The sequence below is a fragment of the Labeo rohita genome, chromosome 23 (assembly GCF_022985175.1).
Source record: "Labeo rohita strain BAU-BD-2019 chromosome 23, IGBB_LRoh.1.0, whole genome shotgun sequence".
NCBI lineage: Eukaryota > Metazoa > Chordata > Actinopteri > Cypriniformes > Cyprinidae > Labeo > Labeo rohita.
In genome coordinates, this window is record NC_066891.1 from 29,792,395 (window position 1) to 29,815,620 (window position 23,226).

The 23,226-nt window shown below is 37.8% G+C and overlaps 1 protein-coding gene across 4 annotated transcripts; it reads left to right on the forward strand.

Annotated features, from left to right (window-relative positions):
- Positions 1 to 9,429: 9,429 nt before the first annotated feature.
- Positions 9,430 to 20,225, forward strand: LOC127154554 (tumor protein p53-inducible nuclear protein 2). Of its 4 annotated transcripts, none has more exons than XM_051096155.1 (4): positions 9,430 to 9,701; positions 11,800 to 12,137; positions 14,130 to 14,559; positions 16,749 to 20,225. In XM_051096155.1, exons 2-4 carry the CDS (start codon positions 12,014 to 12,016, stop codon positions 17,014 to 17,016), a joined length of 822 nt encoding a protein of 273 aa, XP_050952112.1. In that variant the 5' UTR covers positions 9,430 to 9,701; positions 11,800 to 12,013; the 3' UTR covers positions 17,017 to 20,225. The 4 variants fall into 4 exon arrangements, with proteins under 4 accessions (XP_050952112.1, XP_050952115.1, XP_050952116.1 ...); XM_051096158.1 differs by having other exon boundaries at positions 16,752 to 20,225; XM_051096159.1 differs by having other exon boundaries at positions 14,430 to 14,559.
- Positions 20,226 to 23,226: the final 3,001 nt, after the last annotated feature.

The window sequence follows — 23,226 nt, forward strand, 5'->3', positions numbered from 1 at the left end:
AAATGTGAGCCAAAATTATCACAGTTAAAAGAACCAAAGACTTAAACTACTTCAGTCTGTGTGCATTGAATTTATTTTAGTACACGAGTTTCACAATTTGAGTTGAATTACTGAAATAAATGAACTAGTCCACAACATTCAAATTTATTGAGATGCACCTGTATATGAGTGACAAGTCTTGGGTATTCTATAGTCTTTGGTTAAACTAAGAATGTTGGGTCCAAACAATATTGGACTGCACTGCACATACAGCATTTTTTATTTCTGAAATATGCCAAATATACAGTGAGGGTAAAAAAATTATTTGATTCCCCGCTGATTTTGTACGTTTGCCCACTGACAAAGAAATGATTAGTCTATCATTTTAATGTTAGGTTGATTTGAACAGTGACAGACAGGAACAACAACAAAACACATTTAAAAAAAAAAAAAAAAGTATTATAAATTGATTTGCATTTTAATGAGTGAAATAAGTATTTGATCCCCTATCAATCAGCAAGATACCAAGATGAGATTAGGAGCACTCTCTTAAAGGGACTGCTCCTAATCTCATCTTGTTACCTGTATAAAAGACACCTGTCCACAGAAGCAATCAGTCAATCAGATTTTAAACTCTCCACCATGGCCAAGACCAAAGAGCTGTCCAAGGATGTCAGGGACAAGATTGTAGACCTACACAAGGCTGGAATGAGTTACAAGATCATGTCCAAGCAGCTTGGTGAGAAGGTGACAACAGCTGGTGCGATTATTCGCAAATGGAAAAAAAGATAAAATAACTGTAAATCTCTCTCAGTCTGGGGCTCCATGCAAGATCTCACCTCATGGAGTTTCACTGATCATGAGAACGGTGAGGAATCAGAACTACCCAGGAGGATCTTGTCAATGATCTCAAGGCAGCTGGGACCATAGTTACCAAGAAAACAATTGATAACACACTATACTGTGAAGGACTGAAATCCTGCAGCGCCCAGAAGGTCTCCCTGCTCAAGAAAGCACATGTACAGCCCCATCTTTGGGTGAGAACCTCCTTCTCTCATTGAAAATAGGTTGTGGATGGGTATTACAGCATGACAATGACCCAAAACACACTGCCAAGGCAACAAAGGAGTGGCTCAAGAAGCAGCACATTAAGGTCCAGGAGTGGCCTAGTCAGTCTCCAGATCTTATTCCCATAGAAAATGTGGAGGGAGCTGAAGGTTTGAGTTGCTAAACGTCAGTCTTGAAACCTTAATGACTTAAAGAGGATCTGCCAAAAGGAGTGGGCCAAAATCCTGAGATGTGTGCAAACCTGCTGGCCAACTACAAGAAACTCCTGGCTTCTGTGATTGCCAACAAGGGTTTTGCCACCAAGTACTAAGCCATGTTTTGCGAAGGGGTCAAATAATTATTTCACTCATTAAAATTCAAATCAATTTATAGCTTTTTTGAAATGTGTTTTTCTGGATATTTTGTTGTTAATCTGTCTCTCACTGTTCAAATAAGCCCACCATTAAAATTATAGACTGATCATATCTTTGTCTGTGGGCAAACGTACAAAAATAGCAGAGGATCAAATAATTGTTTTCCTCACTGTATGTTGTAAACAGCACTAAAGTGAATAACATTAAACTAAAACATATTGAAAATGTATTTATGTAAATATATTTTAAAATATACAGTGGACATCGAAATTAGAAAACATTAGCTGCATTTTTAACAAAAAAAAAAAAAAACTACATGTTGTGGAAAAAACAATGATCAAAATGAGAAAACAGATGTCAGAAATTATTAAGAAGTGTAGAGGTCCTTGCTTCAAATCTGCTGCCAAAGGACATTACTAGTTTCTCACACTGCGCTGGTGTGATCTTGGTCCACTCTTCTTCCACTTTCTTCCATAGTTTGGTAACTGTAGAGGGTTTCTTAACCATAACTTTGTGGCCCAAACCATGACACTTCCTCCTCCACCTTTCACAGACTTCTTTACACACTTGGGCTTCAGTCTTTCCCCAGTTTGACATCGAACAAAGTGTTTCCCATCAGACCCAAATAAATTAAACTTGCTCTCAGCACTAAAGTGAACTTTGGACAAGTTCTTCTCTCTCCACACAACATGTTCATCAGCAAAGGTGAGCTCAGCCTTTTGATTCTTTCTGCTGATGAGAGTCTTGGTCACTGCGGAGTGTGCTGTCTGACATCTCTTGAACATGCAGAGACAGATCCTTACACTGTTCATCACTGTACTGGCAAGCAATTGTCTTACATGGACGAACAGCCTTTTTGGGGACTTCAAAGAATTACTGTCACTGTAAACCTGCAATATTTGAGTAATCACAATGTTTCCATGACAGATTTGTGCAAAACTTTTGAGATATTTTATAAATGTCAATAAAAAACTGTTGATGGCGTTTCCAATGTTATGCAGCTAAAGCGCCACTTTTTCTTCTCGTGATAAGTCATGGCGGTGGATGTTGGTAGGTTTACGCATAGCGCAAACACCACACTAGCCATTCATTTTAACCATAGGGGATGTAGGTATCTGTATTTACAGAAGCAGCGTGGAAAGCTGATTCTGGGACGCATCTGAAACTTGCCGTGACACACCTGGCATAAACACAAGCATTGACTAGAGTGGCCACATTTAGCTCCGGCTGAGGTTATAGTACATTCAAGAATGATCATGTCACTTTTACATACACAAGGTGACCTGTAAATGTGAAAAAAAAAAAAAAAAAAAAAAAAAAAAAAACATTTCTATTGCAGTTTTGTGAAATATTCATTTTTCAAATGGCCTGAAATTGTTTCCATTATGTTTATTTTTAATTAGCAATTTCAATTTGTGCAATTTGAAGGGCAATAGAAATGCAGCTACAGTTTTGGAATGACTAACTTATCTTACGATGACTGAAAGTTTTTTTTGCCTTCCTCTGGACAACTTTCTGTCACAGGGTTTCAGTCACCTTAGACTGGCCCGCCATTTTGCAATCTCAGTGAAAAATGGAGGAATGCTGCCGGTTAAATAGTATTTGTCATATAATTAAGGAAATTAGCTTCAGGTGCCAGATTAACACCAGTAACTTGGAGACACATGTAAGTTCAAATATCTCATATAAATAATAATAAATAAATAATGTGACCCTGGACCACAAAACCCGTCATAAGTCACACGGGTATATTTGTAGCAATAGCCAACAATACATTGTATGGGTCAAAATGATAAATTTTTCTTTTATGCCAAAAATCAGGATATTAAAGTAAAGATCATGTTCCATGAAGATATTTTGTAAATTTATTACTGTAAATATATCAAAATTTAGTTTTTGATTAGTAATATGCATTGCTGAGAACTTCATTTGGACAAATTTAAAGACAGTTTTCTCAATATTTAGATTTTTTGGATCCCTCTGATTCCAGATTTTCAAACAGTTGTATCTCAACCAGATATTGTCCTTTCCTAACATTTATTCAGCTTTCAGGTTCAAAAACATTTACCATTATGACTGGTTTTGTGGTTCAAATAGGACTAAACAGTGACCTTAAAACTTAGGAAATTGTTGGTTGTTCTCTAATTTGATCTCCACTGTGTATTAAGCAATATGTAGCCTACTCAAGGTTCTTTATTGGTTTTTTCATGAAGAACCTTTAACATCTATGGAAATGTTCTATTCTACAAAAGGTTCTTTTAGTGGAAATATGTTGTTTGAATTTTTACAGTGTTCTTCACACTAAATTTTTTAAAGGGGTCATCGGATGCCCATTTTCCACAAGTTGATACGATTCTTTAGGGTCTTAATGAAAAGTCTCTAATTTACTTTGGTTAAAAATTCTCAATGGTTGTGTAAAACAACACCCTTTTTACCTTGTCAAAATCAGCTCTGCAAAAATCATCCCATTCTGAGGGGTTGTTCCTTTAAATGAAAAATGAGCTCTGCTCGCCCCGCCCCTCTCTTCTCTCTGTGGAGTGACGAGTCTGTTTACTTTAGCCACATTTAGCTGCGTTTAGCCGCGAAACTTGCTAACTAACGTTGTTAGGAAAGGCGATCGCAAAGATTCTTAAAAAACGCTTATACTCACTTCTGCTGTAAGTGAAGCTGGATCACAAATGATTTGCGTGAACATAGACGGATATATGTAGATCGGGAGGCGCATTCCCTTCACAAACAAAAGTAATCCACTGCATCTTCAGCAGCTCAGATGTCGGGAGTAAATGACGACCACTATGTTCATTATTACATCCAGCAGTCAATCAACTATCGTGGGAGCAGCCTCTGTCGGTGTGACGCCATCCGAGAATGGCTCGATTTGAAAAAGGGGATATCATTTTTACAGATTAATTAAAAACCACTGCATGGATTTTTATCATTATAGGGTAGATTTGTACATACACTGACAGCACACATTAATGTTCAAACAACATGAAAAAGTGAACTTTGCATCCGATGACCCCTTTAAAAACTGTTCACTGAAAGTTTTTTGGGGAATCCACACTGGTTATTTTATGGCATTGCTGTAAAAAACAAACCTTTTTGGACCTTTAAATTGAAGAGTGTACGATTTAAAAGTGTTCTGTTTTTACGTAACACATTTAAAAATATAGTTTAATGAAAAATCTAAATTTTAAAAAAATATGTCATTATTTTTTGCACAGAATTAAACACTGAGACATTTCAAAATATTGTCTTTAATGTATACTAAAGAAAGAAAAGTCATACATGTTTGGAGCAACATAAGGGTGAGTAAATAAAATAAAAGTTCTTCTCACAAAGAACTCTCTCTTTCTAGTACAAAGAGGTTTCTTTAGTTCAATGAACTATCTGCTATTCTATTTTAACAGTGTTATAGAAAACACCAGCGAGTGGTTGAAGACTTGCTCATAGATAACTGCATGTCATCATATTGCACTCTGACCCAAAACTGCTCCATATGAACTCTAAAGATAAAGAGTGAGAGCACAGTCAGTCAGCAGGCCCCAGAAATGACCTCAGTCTTATCAACAATTAGGCCTAAAAGAGAGCGAGAGTGTGCCTGAGGGCATGAAGTTCAGTTCGTAATGAACTTTCTCTGTCTACAAACGGTACATGTGATATTCAGTTGAGATTATCAACATTGGTTAACAAAGAGATCCATCCAAAACATGACTGCTGATCCAAACAGCAGATAGGACAATTGTGCTGCCGTCTAAAATGCCTTGTTTTGGCCAGATTCACAAAGCCAATCCCATAATGCATTGCACTGAGCTCAAATTCAACCCCCCTGCTTTAGAAGACAGAAAAGTGTCTCAAGGGTTTGAAACTGAGCTATTTTAAAATGCTTGACAGGAATTGTTAACCATAAAAGGTAAGTTATATAAAGCATTTGGACCAACAAGCTTGTGCAAATTACAAAATATATAGTCATCGTCTGCATTCCTAACATAGCTGAATGGAAGGAAGATCCTCTATTGAATGTAGCTCAGGTGTGTTATTGTGACTAAATAAAAATAGACAGGATCATCCTCTCCCTCATAAACGCTCACTGGCATTTGCGTTCATGCGTTTCCATAGAGTCTGTCCTCCACCTTGTTCATTTAAGCGCTTGTAATGAAACTTTCATATGGCTCCTCCTCCAGCTCATCGTAACTTCCAAGATCGAAAGCACTTCAGAGAGTTCACTGTGGCCACCGCGTCTGTTTTTAGTGAGGAAGCAGGAGAGGTTAAGAGGGCCGTGAAGGTAACATCAAAGCATGACAGCGTCAAGGGTAGAGAGCTACAATAAAATCAGCTGTTGTGGTGTTTGTTCTCAAAACAGCCGTGTAACTCGCTGTTATCTGTCATCTTGCATACATGCAATTTTCCAGCAAGGCAGGTCTTTCACAGCCGCTTAGGAATTGCACTATCCTCATACTCTAAAGCTAGTTACTAAACCGACTTAAACATGCTCTAACTACAGTTTCCACCATTTTAAGAGGCTTGAGTTTCTGTGATGCTCATAAATAGTGAAGAGTGTCACTCCAGGCAAGTGTTGTGTACAGCCTGCTAAAGTTAACACCACAGCACCGCCGCGCAGTGAACCTTTACCCACTTTTCCACCCTTAAGCTAAGAAAAAAGATCTACGGAAAGACACCTGCCAAACAAGTCGATGCCGTCGAGCTTTAAGAGAGGAAATAGCTGGGAAACAAGTACATAAACTATGTAGATTTCAATAATCTGATGTTTGAACGTAGTTAACTGTGACTGCGGTGTGTCGCTTCAGCAATAATGGTTTCCAAACAGGTTTCAAACACTCCTTCTACCCCAGCTCAAAGTCAAGCTATTGGTTGAGTCACAAGCTGACGTTGCTTTAAAAAACAGAGCAATGTTGTGAAATAAATAAGGAACCGCTGTGAGTTTCCACATGAGTTGAAGAGTTGCCAACTTTTTAATTCATGACAGCAATTTGAATTAATTGAGCACAACCCTCAAGACAATGAACTGGAATGTGACTGGAATAATAAGAAAATGGGCAAGAACAGAAATGTAGGTCTTCTTTAAAAGGAATAGTTCAGCAAAAATGAACATTTTGTCATCATTTACTCACCTCATGTTGTTCCAAACCTGTCTTATGTTGAACGCAAAAGAAGATATTTTGAAGGACCAAACAGTTGTTGGTCCCCACTGAAATGGAAGTCGGCTTGATTACCAGCTTTATTCAGAATATCTTCTTTTATGTTCAACATTAAAATAAAACACATACAGTACAGCTACCCCTTTAAAGTTTTCCATCTTGTACACCTGCTTCATGTGTTTTGGTTGTTTGGCCAGAAAGTGATTAATCTTTTTTTTCTGAATCACTAAAATACTGGTGTCCAAAACAATATGACCATCACTGAACCCTTGTTAAAAGATGAGATTAAATGTGTGATTAATAAGTAGTGCTCATCAGCTAGTATTATCACTTGAAACAGTAGAGGCTTTAACCTAGAAACAGTAGCGGAAAGGGGACTGTAATGAAAGGAATGTAATTAATTATACAAATACAGATAAATACACATTTATGCAGGTGGCATGATTGATTGACACTTGTTATTCATGTTTTGTAATGTTTCATGTATGATAACATGTTTATGAGTAGTGAAATCTGTTGTGATAAATTTCTGCAATTAACCTGTAGTGTCTATGGCCTACTAAATTTGTTGTGCACATTATGCTGGGACAGGGCAAAGTAGTTTATAACAAATCAGATTTTTTTCACCCTTGTGTGTGTGGTTTATGTATTCCCTTTGACCAAATGATCTTTTTGACATTGTAGGGAAAATAAACTCCCTAATGGGAACAAATGTTCAGTTCCCATTAAGCAAAGAGTTTATAAATCATACTAAATTGTTTGTTTTTGTGAGAATTAGGGGTACGATTAGATAATGAGATAGAATATAAAGTTCGTACCATATAAAAATCAATATGTCTATGGAGTGCCCTTATGTTCGTGTGTAAACATTTATGCTTGTGAAACGTCCCGTTTAATGACAGAACACCTTGCTTGCTTGCTCAATAAATAATATCACGTACCAAACACTACACGTGTACCAAACAGGGCATGTTGTGCCCTGCCTGTTTGATTCTGTAGGGCAGGTGTGAGATAAAAGCATAAGCTGGAGGCTTCAGTTGTTTTGTTTCAATTATTGTTTTATACAGGATTATGTCCAAGTTTATTGTTGTTATTTCGGTAGTAATGACAACCACATCCAGGGTGTAGAAGACCAGTCACCAGATGAATCAGAGAAAGGGAGGAATTATGAGAAAGGTGTCATTGTTTTGACAGATTTAATAGTACCATCTCTAGTATATGGACTGTGGGAATGTGGAAATGGCCACAAATCACATTCCACTAATAAACAGGTTATAACATTTGGCTGGGTTCTTATTTTTTTTCGAGATCACTGGAAGGTGTGGAATGACTGGCAACAACTTGTCTGGTGGCGTTAATACAAGCTACGCTCATATTTTGAAGAAAAAGCAAGTCTACAAATGTGACCCTGGACCACAAAACCAGTCTTAAGTCGCTGGAGTATATTTGTAGCAATAGCCAAAAATACATTGTGTGGGTCAAAATTATTGATTTTTATTTTATGCCAAAAATCATTAGGAAATTAAGTAAAGATCATGTTCCATGAAGATATTTTGTAAATTTCCTACTCTAAATATATCAAAACTTAATTTTTGATTAGTAATATGCATTGCAAAGAACTTAATTTGGACAACTTTAAAGGTGATTTTCTCAATATTTAGATTTTTTGGCACCCTCGGATTCCATATATTCAATATCTCAGCCAAATATTGTCCTATCCTAACAAACCATACATCAATGGAAAGCTTATTTATTCAGCTTTCAGAAGATGTATTAATCTTAATTTTGAAAAATTGACCCTTATGACTGGTTTTGTGGTCCAGGGTCACAAATAGTGATTGATGTTGTAAATGTTAAGTAACAGATCATTTGTAGCCTATATACCAGAATCAAAAGTTGGTTAGATAAACTTATGTAGTGGTGAACGGAAACTAGAAAAAGGAAAAAAGCTTTATATATATATATAAAGATTAATTACGTTTGTCAAGAGAGTTTCTCTCATAATCTCAAGTTAAAATGCAGCTGTTGCTAATATTATCTTTTAATGTGTAATCACCAAACAAAAAACCCTAGTGTTGGAACAAATATGCAAATGAAAATAATCCGAGTTACTATCTAAAGATCCTGAAGTTTAAAAACGCCAGTCAACCATCAAGGTCTTTCCAATTATCAGTTGTTTTCAATAGGTTGCTGACATGTCAGTGTTCAAACCGACAGTTCTGATTGGTTACTCGTGACACGTGGCAGTCGATGTCCCGCCCCCATAGTGAGAGAGAATTGAGGAATGTGGAGAGGGAGGGACAGGCAATATTTACAAACACTGTTTAAAGAGACAGAGCTCACGTAACGCGAGCACTGCGCCGATCATGTTACCTGCTGTACCAGAAATGCATCTTAGCAGACCAAGCCGGACCAGTGATATAAAACATGCACCTAAACAAGTCAAAGGCAATGACACATAATCAAAGGCATGATGCAATCAAAAGAACTGTGAAATCATCACTTCATCACCTTAACCCCGATCGTCTATTGTTATACAATTCTGACTATACAGTTTGAATGATTTTCAACTTGGCTAGATAAAATGTATTTTATAAAAAGTGTAAACATGTACATAACCTTATTCTTGATCTCTATACAAAATGAATCAACACAAGCCACCCTGCTGTCCTCTAAGACTTAATGTACATTTCATAAGCGATTTTTTAATAACTAAAATGACGCAAGGAATCGCTGATAACCCTATCTGCCCAACCCCCACCGCACTGGATCTGGTGTAAGTCTCTGATTGGTCCGGCTGCCGGAGTGGGCGGGGTCACCTCGTTGCTACGAGCGCTGTGACATCACAATCAGCTGTTTTGTACGTTCTATATTCTGATCTGCGGATCAGCTGGGCGAAGCAATAACATCACAAACAATATCTGCTGAAAAAACCACACAAGCTGCAGATGCTACGACTGAAACGTCGTGTAAATCAGAACTTACACGCAGATTTCTTCTAAGAAGAAAGACTTTTTCATTCTTTTGTGAATTTACTACCTCATATAAAAAGAATACCTAAAGCTATGCTTTAAGATCTTTTGTTGTTTTTAATTGTGTGGTCGTCGCGTTTACAACTTGAATAATTTTGCAGGTAAGCCAGGTAAGAAGCTGAATATACATCTCTTTCCTCTCTTTTAAAGCCAGATCTGTTTTGTAGCAGAATTTAGCCGGACTAGACCAGACCTGCCGGTAAAACGCAAGCGCTAATAACAGCTTTCCATAAACTGTAACCTTAGATGTTCATACATGTATCTGCATTAGCAGTATTTTATTTATGTTTTTAGTCTGTTATTACACGGTATCACTCTGATCAGACGACATCATCATTATTTTGCTCTCGTCATAGATCGTAGCAGTAGACCAAAGCTAGTTTTCTCGACGGGTTTCTTCCGTCTTTTCTTACAGAAAATGACATCTTAAAATAACATTCATTCCCATATTCTGTTTTCAAGTCGACGTTTGATAGCAGTGGATTTATATTTTACATTAGACGCCTGTATCTGCAGCAGCTCGTTTACTAGCCGTCGGATTTAGTTTAAACCAGCTATATTATTGAATAGAATACGGTTTTTAGGGTTGATGTATGCAGGCTGTGGTTGTATGAGTGATCTCAGAGCGCTGGTAATACCCTTGATCCGAGCTGTCATTGCTGTGACCCTTTGCGCTCAGTCTCTCTCTCTCTTCGCATTATATTCTCCTGTTCACTGCTGTTTGCATTCATGTTCGCTTTTGGCTTCACTGTTTTCTCAAAAATACAGACACGGTTGCCTTAGATTCACACGGGATACAACGGTAAATACTGGATTCGATGTTGTTTTTCAAACAGCATCTGTCGGACGTATGATAAAATCATTTTTTATAAATCGGCGCATTCAGTTCATTTATATTTTTTTCATCCATAAAGCTATTTTTATGTCTTGTTGCAAAAGCCGTAGTCATAAATAGGGTTGTTTTTGCTGGTTTCCATCAAAATAACCCCGCTTCCTTTCTGTTATTTCATACTCTGTCCGCTAGTCTTACGAGGGCGGGGTCAGTTGCGTCTATGACGCCATCATCACGCAGGGTTCCACTTTGTTAGTCATTCGAAGCCCCGCCCACTGGCGGTGCGTTTCACGCAGGCCGCCAGCAGGGGAGCCATTGGGACTTGCTTTTTCCCTTCTAGTTCAGCGAATGAAATTCAAACATAAGACTATAAGGTTCTTGCATAAGAATAATGTATGTATATAGGAACAAATAGTTCATAGATACATATAGTTCATTGATCAGTCATATAACTACATTTCCTGTAATCTTTATTATGATTTTAAATTAAGTTTAAAATCATTTTAATGATGTGGATGAAGAGATTTGTATTTCATATTCATATACCATTCAGTACTGGTCATATTCCACTCTAAAATTACTAGATAAAAAAGATTACATTTAAAAGAATGTGTGTTTAGGAACATTATGATTTTTTTTTTTTTTTCACTGTGACATTATATTCATGACAAAGTATATTTCCACCATAAATACCAATTCTGTAATGCAAAAACAAACAAATAAATAAATAAATAAATAATTACTTTTACATAATAATTATAAAAATAATTTATTAACCACATTATTATAGTACATTATATTATGCCTCCAAATCTGTTGTTTTAGAGTCAGGTAAATGTTATTTCTATGAAATGTATAAACAAACTATAAATTTAGGTCCCATTAAAGACTTAATTTTCTGTAATCTCTCATTTTAATTTCAGTTTAAATCATTTAAATTTAATTAATGATGTGGATGAAGAGGCAGAGATAGGTGCTGGTTATATTTCATATTCATATTCTGTTCATAATTAACAAGTACCGGTCACACTTCACCCTAAAATTACTAGATAAAAAGATTACAGTTAAAAGAATGTGTTTAGGAACATGATTTTTTTTTCACCGTGACATTATTTTCATGACAAATTATATTTCCACCCTAAATACCAATTCTGTAATGCAAAAAAAAAACAAACAAAAAAAAACACAACTTTACATAATAAATATGAAAATAATTTATTAACCACATTTCTTTATTACACTACAAAATGCCACCAAGTACTCATAGTGCCTCCAAAGCTGTTGTTCTATAGGTTGTTAAATGTTATTTCCATGAAATGTTATTTTATGATATGGTTTTCTTGACTTGTACTTTTTTCTGTCTTTGTCAAATGCAGATCTTTGCACCAAGTGAGACCTTATATTATACTGCGCCTTCTCTGAGACTCAAAAAAGGCCAATACACCTGTGATCAACCTGCCACCTGTTACATCACTGAAAAAAAACAACAACATTAGTAACTATAGTTAATAAAACAGCTATTTAAAAACCTTCTAAGGCAGCTATCCCTCAGGAAACAAAAAACTGTGACCTTTGACCTCCGAGGCAGTCATGTTCCAGCGGATCAGCAGTTTGTTCTTTGGAAGCGTGGATGAAGTTACTCCAGAGCTGAAGGGACCAAAGCCCTGTGTGAGTGAGGCTGATGAAGAAGGATGGCTCCTAGTCAATCTGCACGGTGAGTGTCCTACACAAACAATGAAAAACACTGTCTTTAATGGGACTTAAATTTGTGCAGTTTATAAAATAAAGGCAAGGAGTAAATTATATGCAAGGTAGATTCAAGTTTAAAATGTATGTCAGGGTAACAAAGCAACAATCTACTGTATGTAATGAATTAGTAATTGTGAAAACATTAGCTTGGTTCCAAAACCTAGTGAGCTGCCTTGTTATTTAAGGCAGCTAGGCATCATTATAACCACCACAAAACCTGGCCTGAAATGTTTTCATTACAGCAACTGTTGGCTGGTTTTAGCTAGAACTAGCTGGTTTTAGTTGGTCTCCCAGTCTGGACAGGCTGGTTTTAGCTGGTTGTTCCAGCTGGTCTCCCAGCCTGACCAGCTAAGACCAGCCTGGAAGTGGCCAAAACCCCTCTAAAACCAGCCTGCTAACCAGACCAGCTAAGACCAACCTGGATGACCAGCTAAAACCAGCCAACCAGCTTAAGCTGGTTTTAGCTGTTTTTTTTTTTCAGCAGTGTAATCAGTCACATACAGTATGAGCAACACAAAAGTAGCAATACAAAATCAAATGCTAACATTGTTGATTCCAATAGCGTTTGACATTAGCATGTTGCTTAGCTAAAAATGAGACACTTCAAGACCCAAAACATACTTTATGTGAGCATGTAAACATAAACACTTCTAGCTACACAAGCTCTATTTTGTGTGTCGTTGAGTTCAAAAATGTGCTAGACTGCAATTAATAAAGCAAAGAATGCAAATGGTGCTATAATGTACATTAGCACAAATAGCAACATTAACAAAATTAGCATAGTTTTCTATTCCAGATCAACTACCATGACAGTCCATATTTGCATACTGTCTAGTAGGTACTACATTTGATTTTAAAACTTTAAAAAGGTTCTATATAGTATAAATATAAAGTAGTAGGAATAAAATTCTGATATACTACATCCACCATTTTGTCACAGTCACATGACTTACCAGTGTCAGTTGCATGCCAGTGGCTCCTCTCCTGTGGCTTTATAACAGAGGTGGCCAAACTTGGTCCTGGAGGGCTGGTGTCCTGCAGAGTTTAGTTCCAACCCCAATTAGACACACCTGAACCAGCTAATCAAGCTCTTACTAGGAACTTCCTGGCAGGTTTGTTGGGGCAAGTTAGAGCTAAACTCTGCAGGACACCAGCCCTCCAGGACCGAGTTTGTGCACCCCTGCTTTATAGTAAAGGGGACATCAAATGCATACCCCAGAACCTCATTGAAAGTGCTAAGCCAGCCGGGTACTTTTCACCTGCCATTTTAAATATTACTACATGCTACTCTTTTGGCATGCATTTTTTGTGTTCTAGCTATGTAGTATGATAATAGGCATATTCGAATGCAGCGAGTATCTCTAAGCAACTGTCAACATAGAAATTTAGAAGAAGTTTAGTTTAGAAGAAGTTTAGAAATAACCTGAAATAATAACCTGGTTTAATGAACAGGCATTCAAAGGTAACTTTATCACCCACTTGAGATCTGAGTTTTACTACTCTCACAGGACATAAGTAAGGCGAAGTCTGTAATTTCTGTGCCAATCTCACCCTATTAGCTATTATTCCCAATTGTCCCACCCAGTTCTCACCAGTGTTTGAGCCAGTGTTGCTGTACTGGATCCAATTGGGCCATTCAGACTTTTACTACAAATGTTACACTTCCCTTTTGAAATGCTGCACATGTTGGCATCTCACTAGGTTTTGAAACAAAGTCATTCAGAGTTTATAAATTAGTACATGGTTAAGGTTATAAGACACTAATGGCAGTATTCCTATTTTCTATGTTTTTCTGTTGTTTCTGTATCCCTTCTCATTTCCATATTTGAATGAATTTCTTTTATTGGTATGTGTGCTCATGGTACTGGCATACCCCACTTGCATGGCTTCAACCAAACCTTTGATACTTTGGAAATACACCCTGTTCTGTCTTCTATCACTTCCTACTTCACTGAAGGTGAGGATGGGCCAGAGGCAGCTTCAGTAGCATGTGCCCGTCCCCGCAGTGAATATCATGCATCTCCGAAAAGTGGCCCCTCTCCTCCTACCTGCAGAAACCGCAGAACTAGAGCAGGCAGAATACAGGCAGCACATCCTTTCCCCAATTCCATCAGCTCTCCTCCTGACCCAACCTCCTTCTCTCACCTTGAGTCAGTAGAAGTGAATGTGTTGTTAAGCGAGCGGGGCTCGTGCTCCTGTAGTGACTGCAGCATGGATGAGAGCTGGTTTGTCACCCCTCCCCCCTGTTTTACTGCAGAGGGAGCCACAGCGGAGGCCAGCCCCATGGAGGACCTCCTCATCGAGCACCCCAGCATGTCTGTGTACGTCTCACCTGGCCCTCTCCCTGCGGTGGAAGAGAGCACTACTAGTCTGGCTGGCAGTGTCAGGTAAATTTCACTTGCGCTGTTTGCGTTCTTTTCTGTATGTAACACTGTGTAAGCAATGTGTCACAGAGTCAGCAATATTGTTGTGCCTAGCTCTGGGGTTCTAGGACAGGGATGGCCAATGTCGGTCCTGGAGAGCCACAGTCCTGTAGAGTTCAGCTCCAACCTTGATCAAACTCACCTGCTTGTAGCTTTCTAGTAATCCTGAAGACCTTGATTAGCTTGTTTAGGCGTGTTTGATTATGGTTAGAGCTGAACTCTGCAGGACTGTGGCTCTCCAGTACTGACGTTGGCCACCCTTGTTCTAGGAGTTTTGCTCCAGCCTTAATCAAACACAACTGAACAGGCTAATCAAGGTCTTCAGGATTACGAGAAAGCTACAGTCAGGTGAGATTGATCAAGGTTGGAGCTAAAATCTGCAGAAAAGTGGATCTCAAGGGCCAGAGTTGTCTAGACCTGGCCTAGTTAATACATTCTATGGCTACATCCGAAAGCTAAAAAATTTGATCTCCGCAGGCAGCATATGAAGCAAGGAAGGCAACAAAGCATGTCTGAATCCAATGATCGTGTCACATCCTGTCTACTTTGATACCTTTATGTGATACTTTATTTGATACCTTGATTTCTGAAGGCAGTGTAGATCAGGGGTGTCTAAACCTGTTCCTAGAGGGCCAGTGTCCTGCAGAATTTAGCTCTAACCAGCACCAACATGCTTGCCTGGAAGAGTTTCTAGTAAGTCTAAAGATCTTGAGTAGTTAGTGCAAGTGTGTATAATTAGGGTTGGAGCTAAACTCTGCAGGACAGAGGCCCTGCAGGAACTGGTTGGGCACTCATGATATAGATCAGAGATAGGCAACTTCGGTCCTAGAGGGCCACTGTCCTGCAGAGTTTATGTCCAACCAGCACCAACATAATTGACTGGAAGAGTTTCTAGTGAGTCTGAAGATCTTGATTAGTTGGTTCAGGTGTGTTTAATTAGGGGTGGAGCTAATCTTTGCAGAACAGTGGCCCTCCAGGAACTGGTTTGGGCACCCATGGTGTAGATCAGGGATAGGCAACCTCAGTCCTGGAGGGCCACTGTCCTGCACAGTTTAGCTCCAACCCTAATTAAACACACCTGAACAAGCTAATCAAAGTTCTTCCAGATCACTATAAAGTTTGACTGAAAGGTGTGTTTGATTAGGGTTGGAGCTAAACTCTGACCGAAGTTGCCCATCCCTGGCTTAGATGTATCCTACACTGCGTATGATATTCCACAATTCTGTGATGGTTGAGCTAAAAAAATAAATATGGCATATGAAAGATGTAGCTGGTGGTCAGTTGTGTTTAAATGTAAAAAGCCTGTTCGAAATCAGTTTTGGGAGGGACTTTAGGACAGGACAACGAGGCAGTAAGTCTAAAAGAATAAAGCCTATAAGAAATGCACATTTTATAGTACCATCTGGTGAATGATTTTTTACAAAATTTGGTACACTGCCTCTTAAATGCACCCTGCAATAATATTGTCAATATCATGAAAATCAGATACTCCTAGTTGAAAATACTGACCTCTTAAATTGGCTGTAAATGATTAATATTGTTAGACAAGGTTGTCCAAACCAGTTCTTGGAGGGCCACTATCCTGCAGATTTTAGCTCCAACTCTAATTAAACATACCTGAATCAACAAATCAAGATCTTCTGACTTCTGACTAGAATAGGAATAGGCAATGTCAGTCCTGGAGTGCCACTGTCCTGCAGAGCTTAATTCCAACTCTAATCAAACACACCTGAACAAGCTAAACTCCGCAGGACAATGGTGCTTTCAGGACCGATGTTGCCTATCCCTGCACTAAAAACCAGGCAAGCATGTTGGTGCTGGTTGGATCTAAACTCTGCAGGACATTGGCCCTCTAGGAACAGGTTTGGACACCCCTGTTGTAGAATATGTCAGCTCTTGTATCAGGGGTGTCCAATCCTGGAGCTCAAAGGTCTCCTGCAGAGTTTATCTCCATCCCCAATTAAACACACCTGAACCAGCAAATCAAGGTGTGTTGAAAACGTTGGCTCTTCAGGAGCAGGATTGGACATCCCTGACTTACACCAAGTCTAATCTACACCAAGAATATTAAACTTTGATTAAATAGTTTTGGAGTTTCGTCCATCTCCTAACACAAACATATCCCATTCTTCCTCCTATCTGCACTGTTCCAGCAGGATGTCTGAATCAGCAGTGCCCGCTGTGACCAGGAGCAGCATGCCCACACGGGTGACCCGAGGAGCAGCCGCACAGGCAGGTGCCCTAGCTAAAGTCACCCAAGTCTCCAGGGTCCAGAAGGCCAAAGCCCGCACTGAGCGTCGCCACCTAGCACGCAACCGCATGCAGCGCCAAAACCGTGTGCGTGAACAGGTCCAACGGCGCACAACCCACACCCGCAACTCCTTCCTGCACCAACCGTGCCAGCGCAACTTCTGCCACTGAGGCATTAAAGTTTACATAGAGGGCATTATTACACACCCCAAGAAACCCACACCTCCCAATGAATCCCCTACCTTCTCAACTGACCTATAAAGTCCTTCTTTTGCTTTTACTGGTTTAATGTCCATGTTGTTATTCAGTTTCATATTAATTAGGTTTGTCTTTGAGCACAAGCCAGTTTATCTATATCCTCTTTCCACTCTTATCTGGAAGCCCACCACCAAGCACAATTACTCTAAGACGATTCAAATATTTGCTTAAATGCCCATGTACCTCCACTGACACCTAAATCAGTTTCCCTACTGGGAATAGAGCTGAAAAGGAGACACGTGTAAACTCTGTATCTTTACATACATCCTACATGTATAACAATGACACTTCAGGTACATTGGCACTGTTCGTTGAAATGTATTGAGGATAATTTTCAAAAAGAAAGAACCAACTACTGAATGCTTCACAGAAATATGACTCTAATATTTCCAAAAGAGATTCATACCTAGTAACGTCACATTGGAAAATTTGGACTACAGCAATGAAAAGGTCACTTAAAGGCAACAAGAATGAAAAGTATGTAGATAAAGGTGTAAGCAAGAATAGTAAACGGATAAAAAGCAGCTGAGAGTTTGCAGAACAAGACAAATCTTGCTAGGTGTGTTTGTAAAGAGGTCATTTCAAAGTAGATTTTGCTGTCTGATTTTCATCATAGTGGTGCTAACTTTGTGGTAATTCAACCCCCAAACAATTTCCTTTAATTGCTTGCTATTATATGACCTCTGTTCCTAAAACTAGTGAGCTGTCTTCTTAAACAGCATTTAGGAAACACCTTTTGTAGGTGTGTTTCCGCAAAGGCAGTATCCTGCCAAAAGAAGGCAGTTCCAGTAAAGAAATTTGATGGTGGAGAAAGCGGGCACTGTCAATTCTGTACATACTCTGAATGGGAAAAAATACCCCAGTGTATTTAAAAATAGATATTTTCACCCAATATGTATGTGTGCTATGAATTTGTGCTTATTAGAGCGTTGCCTTGCATTAGCTTAGCAACGTGCTAACATCAAACTATTGGAATCTGTAACTGTAAGCATCAAAGCTCTTGTGCACTTTAGAACTCATTCAGTACCAAAATGTATAGAAAACAGCTTAGCAACATGTCACCATCAAAGTATATTGAAATCTATTTTAAGAGTCTTTTGAGGCAGCTTAAGGAATCTAGCTCACTAGATTTTAAAACAGAGCCTTCAGGTAAGCTGAGGTAGGGTCCATCATGGATAGTACTCATACTATGCCAACAACACATTACTTAGAAGACTCATTATTATTTTTCAGGGAAGCTGAAGTATAGCTCCCTGTCAATATCAGATCTAATAGGAAGTGATAACAGGAGTATCAGGGCAATGTGCAATGACTTTACAGGTCACATGATCAACATATAGAACTGAGGAGAGGTTCCAATAGGCTATAGATATAATTGCCTTTAGAATGTGCAGGATAGTATAGATTGTGACTCTTTATTTGCTTCATGGAAGATTGCGGATGTGTGAATCTAACAAAACACATCAAGATGGCTGCAAAATACAATTGCTATTGAATTTGGGATACCTTTGGGATGTCTTCGTGAGATTGACCTGATGCTCTACAAAAAAATCACTGTCCCTTCATGTGTTTGTCCATTGCAAAGTTTTGAAGTTTTGTAGCTCAAAAGTTCCCCATCCAGCACTTAATGCTTATGTGAGAAATCACTGTGACCACAGAGACAAAGAACGAAAATGTTTCCCATGACCATTTCTCTGTTTGTCACAACATCCGTTTTCAGACGATGTCATTATTTGCATTTCATCATACCTCTTAAATACTGATTATACGATTGTGCTTTCATTGTATACTGATGTCTGTCTGTCAGAGGTTGCTGCAGGTCTCTCTTTTGACGGACCCAGCACACATGCACTCACACTAACGCATTCGTCCAAGCCTGAAATGTGCTCTTCCTTGATAGTCAGCTCTCGGCACATTTACAGGAAATGCGTCCACCACATTGTGATCTATCTTATATGTGTATTCAGTAATGAATAGACTAATAATGGTGCTGAAAGTATATAATTATATGACTGTTTGTACATTTTTTTTTTTTTTTTTTTTTTTTTTTTTTTTTTTTTGAGATTTTAAGAAGTTTGCACTGTCTTACGTTTTATGGAGAATCATGGTATTTAGCAGTATGCTGTTTTTGTTTGCAATGGTGAATGAGATGCCAACATGCATGAGTTGGGGAAAAAAGCTACCGATAGAGGTAAACAATTAGTTGCATTTAAATGTATATAACTGCAAACTATTTACAGTTCAGTGTTTGCATTTTGAAACATCACCTTCCTGTTCTCATGGTATCGTTTAACCGTATGTTGCTCCAAAAACTTGAGTACATTTACTTCCGCTGGGTATTTTATGATACGAACCAACATTTGCCATGTTGTCAATACCATCGTTGGGCTGTTTTTGCATTAAGAGGATTTGATTTTACATGCAATTTTCTTTTATTTCTTCTGTCAGTAAGAATTCTTCTTGTAGTCTTTCCTATCACCTGCCAAAATCTGTAAAACTATTATTGTAGTAGGCTATCTAAAGCTATCTGTTAACAAAATAATGTAAGTATAATGTAAATCTAAATATGCTTTTATTTCTTTCTTTATTTGCATCAGACTGTTTCTACATCATATTGACTCCACAGAGAGTGCAGTACGAATGTCAGTGGTGTATCTAGGAAAATCCAATGCCTGTAGCCTTACAAGGGTCCTTAACATCGTCCACTTGAAGGTCCTCTTCTATTTACATTGTTTCTTTGTGTTAGATGAAGTGGACAAGGCAATATCGCGTAATGAACAGTCAGTGATCTCCACCCGCTGAACAGATTTACCGCTGTTGTTCAGCGTAACAGCTGGGCACTCTGTGTTATTTTTCATTATGTGTGTGTGTGTGTGTGTGTGTGTGTTCACCATAATTCATTTAATTTGTGGGACTAGAATGATGTTCGTTAGACCTCATGAGAGGCTGGTGGAAGCGATAATTATTTGTGTTTTAATAGAGGGTTGACTGAAAACATGAAATGAGAAAAGACAACAAAAATAAATATGCTTGTATTTTTTTCCTCATATTGTTATTAGAAGAGATGTTCACCTTAGTAACAAAGTACAAATAGAGTATTAAAAAATGACTGGTGTATATGATATCTATGGTGATTGTGCCTTTCACTATTCTGCATGGTTTTCATGATGTGCCGACTGTTTCATCCATGTGTCGAGGGCATCAGAGACCTATGCAAAATACTATGATGGGTTTCCAGCATCCATGCAGAAATGCAGGTACCAGACAATAACAATAAACACTCAGGATGCAACTGCAAACTGGACTCATTATTTACCTGTGTGCTTGTTCTTGTTTCAGTTTTCACGCACTTGACTTAAAAAAAACATGCAATGAATGTTAAAAGTAAATATGACTGTAAAACAAACATTTTCAAGTCAATTTTTTTCTGTAGAATATGGGTCATTGTACTAGTGTAAACTGCTGTCCCCCAACCAAAAAACACATTTAAAAAGCATTCAAATCTTAGATGTTTACTAAGATCCTTTTATTATTTATTGAAACTCACAATAATATTTAAAATATCAGTGCTTTTAATTGTGAGGTGGCTGTCCTGAACCCTAACCCCTAAATTTGAGCTTGTGAAAATGCTATTGAAATACGTTTTGCATTTGCTTCCATTGTTGTTTTTAAAAATATCTTTTTATCAATATATATCAAAATATATATTTATTTTTTCTTTGTAAATTATGAAAAATTAAGTAAAAAATTTGTCCATTGGCTTTGATTTTAACAACACCCCTACATTAATAATCAGGAAATATTCCTGTGTCCCCCTCTCTCATAGCTACAAGGTGGGTAGATAGGTCCTATCATTTGAGGTAAATGTGTTCAAAAGTATGAAAAATCTTTAAAGAATGTCACTACAGAACACCATTTTTCTATAAATAAATATACTTTTTTTGGTGTTATTCCATTTAGTTATTTATTTAATTATTTTAGTTATTTAGTTTTTATTAGGGCTGTCAGTTTAACTGTGAACTTAAAGGTGTCATCAGATGCAAAACGCACTTTTACATGTTGTTTGAACATAAATGTGTGTTGGCAGTGTGTGTACACAACCACCCTTTTATGATAAAAATCCACCCAGTGGTATTTTTGTAATCTTTATAAGAAATATCCCCTTTTTCAAATCAAGCCATTCTCAGCTTCTTGTCTGTTTGACGTCACGGCAAAGGCCGCTCCCACAAGAGTTGATTGACATGACCGTCTTACCTTAGACCCGCCCTGACTGAGCTGTGACAGTCCGAATCCGACGGCCATTGTGTCTACTTCAGAGCAGGAGAAAACAATAATATCTCTGACTGAGCGATTAAGATGTTTTGTTGTTGGATGTAATAGTGAACGTAGTCGTCATTTACTCCTGACATCTGAGCCACTGAAGACGCAGAGGATTAACATTACTTGAAGGAAATGTGCCCTGCGACCTACATAAATATGTTCGCGTGAATCATTCGTTATCCAGCTTCACCTACAGCAGAAGTGAGTATAAGGGTTTTTATTCATCTTTACAAATCGCCTTTCTTAATAATGTGCTAGTTAGCAAGTTTAGTGGCTAAATGCGGCTAAAGTAAACAGACCGACTAGTTACCCCACAGATAAGAGGGGCGGGGGGAGGCAGAGCTCATTAGCATTTAAAGGAACAATAGAACGGCTCGCTCTGAACAGGGCTGATTTTGACAAGGTAAAACGGGTGTTTTTTACACTACCACTGAGAAATTTTAACCAAAGTATGTTCTAGACTTCTCATTAAGACCCTAAAGAATCATATCAACTTGTGGAAAATGGGCATCTGATGACCCCTTTACTTAATTAGTTATGAAAAATAACACGATTAAAATATTTTAATCCAGTTAGACCTGTACTCCATCTTGTATTTCATAGGCTACAGTTGACTGTCAGCAAATATGATGCAGGGCAACAACTCCACAAATGCAGTAATGCGCTAAAATTTAAGATATTGGTGCAAAAAATGCCCCTGTATATGTTTTGTCTCATATTTATATATGTCATGTATCACAGAATATCACACAATATAAGCAATATGACATGAGTGCTGATTTTGTCCCAATCTATCACATGCTTAAAGGTGATTTTATACAATAGCTCAGTAAATAAGAAGTTAATATTGTGTTACATATTAACACTATTATATGCATTTGCTTAATTTTGCAGAGAACAAAAGCAGAATTGAAGCCAAAGCAGAATTGTTGCGCATCTCAGAGCAACACAGCAGTGTTCAGTTTCTGAATGAATCTGTTTTGAACAAATTATGTGAATCAATGATTCAAAGGCCCATTCATAAAGAGAGTCATTTACTTCATTCCTGAATGAATCTGCTGATTTAATCGAACTGAATAATTGAATGACTCATAAAGACATCTACCGCCACCTACTGGCAGTTTTAGTTTCTCATTTAGAGTATTATTTCATTAAAAATAAATGAAGAGTTCAGATGCAAAAACCACTAAATCCTTCTGACGTATTTCTTTAAAATGAGCATTTCTTTCTGGCTACATTGTATAGGTTTCTATGTAAATACCGGTACTTCTGATTGGGCTGAGGCTGGAATTTAGCGAGTTGGAAGTAAAAGTATTTGATGGACGTATAATATGTGTCAGGAGCATTCACTCAGTATCATTATCTCATTTTTGACCGAGATGGCTTTTTTGCATCTGAACTCTTCAAATACACATACATCTTAATAATAAAAACATTAAAGGGATAGTTCACTCAAAAAAATATATTCTGTCATCATTTACTCACCCTCATGTCATATCAAACCTTTCTTTTGTGAAACATAAAAGAAGGTATTTTGAAGACAGTTGGTAACAAAGTTGTTTTGGTTACCATGACTGTTGTATGAACAAAATGACAAAATACTAATGTTTCTCAAATGATCTTCTTTTAAGTTCTATAGTTTACATTAGGCTGTTGCAGCCTAAATGTTTGTGCAATAAATTTTAGGCTGAAATAAATAAAATATTTATTTCTAAAGCTACAAGTTATAATGTCTACCTGATACATTCTCAGTTGACACAAAAAGAGCTTTAAGTAAACTTTTGAGGGTATTTATTTTTGATG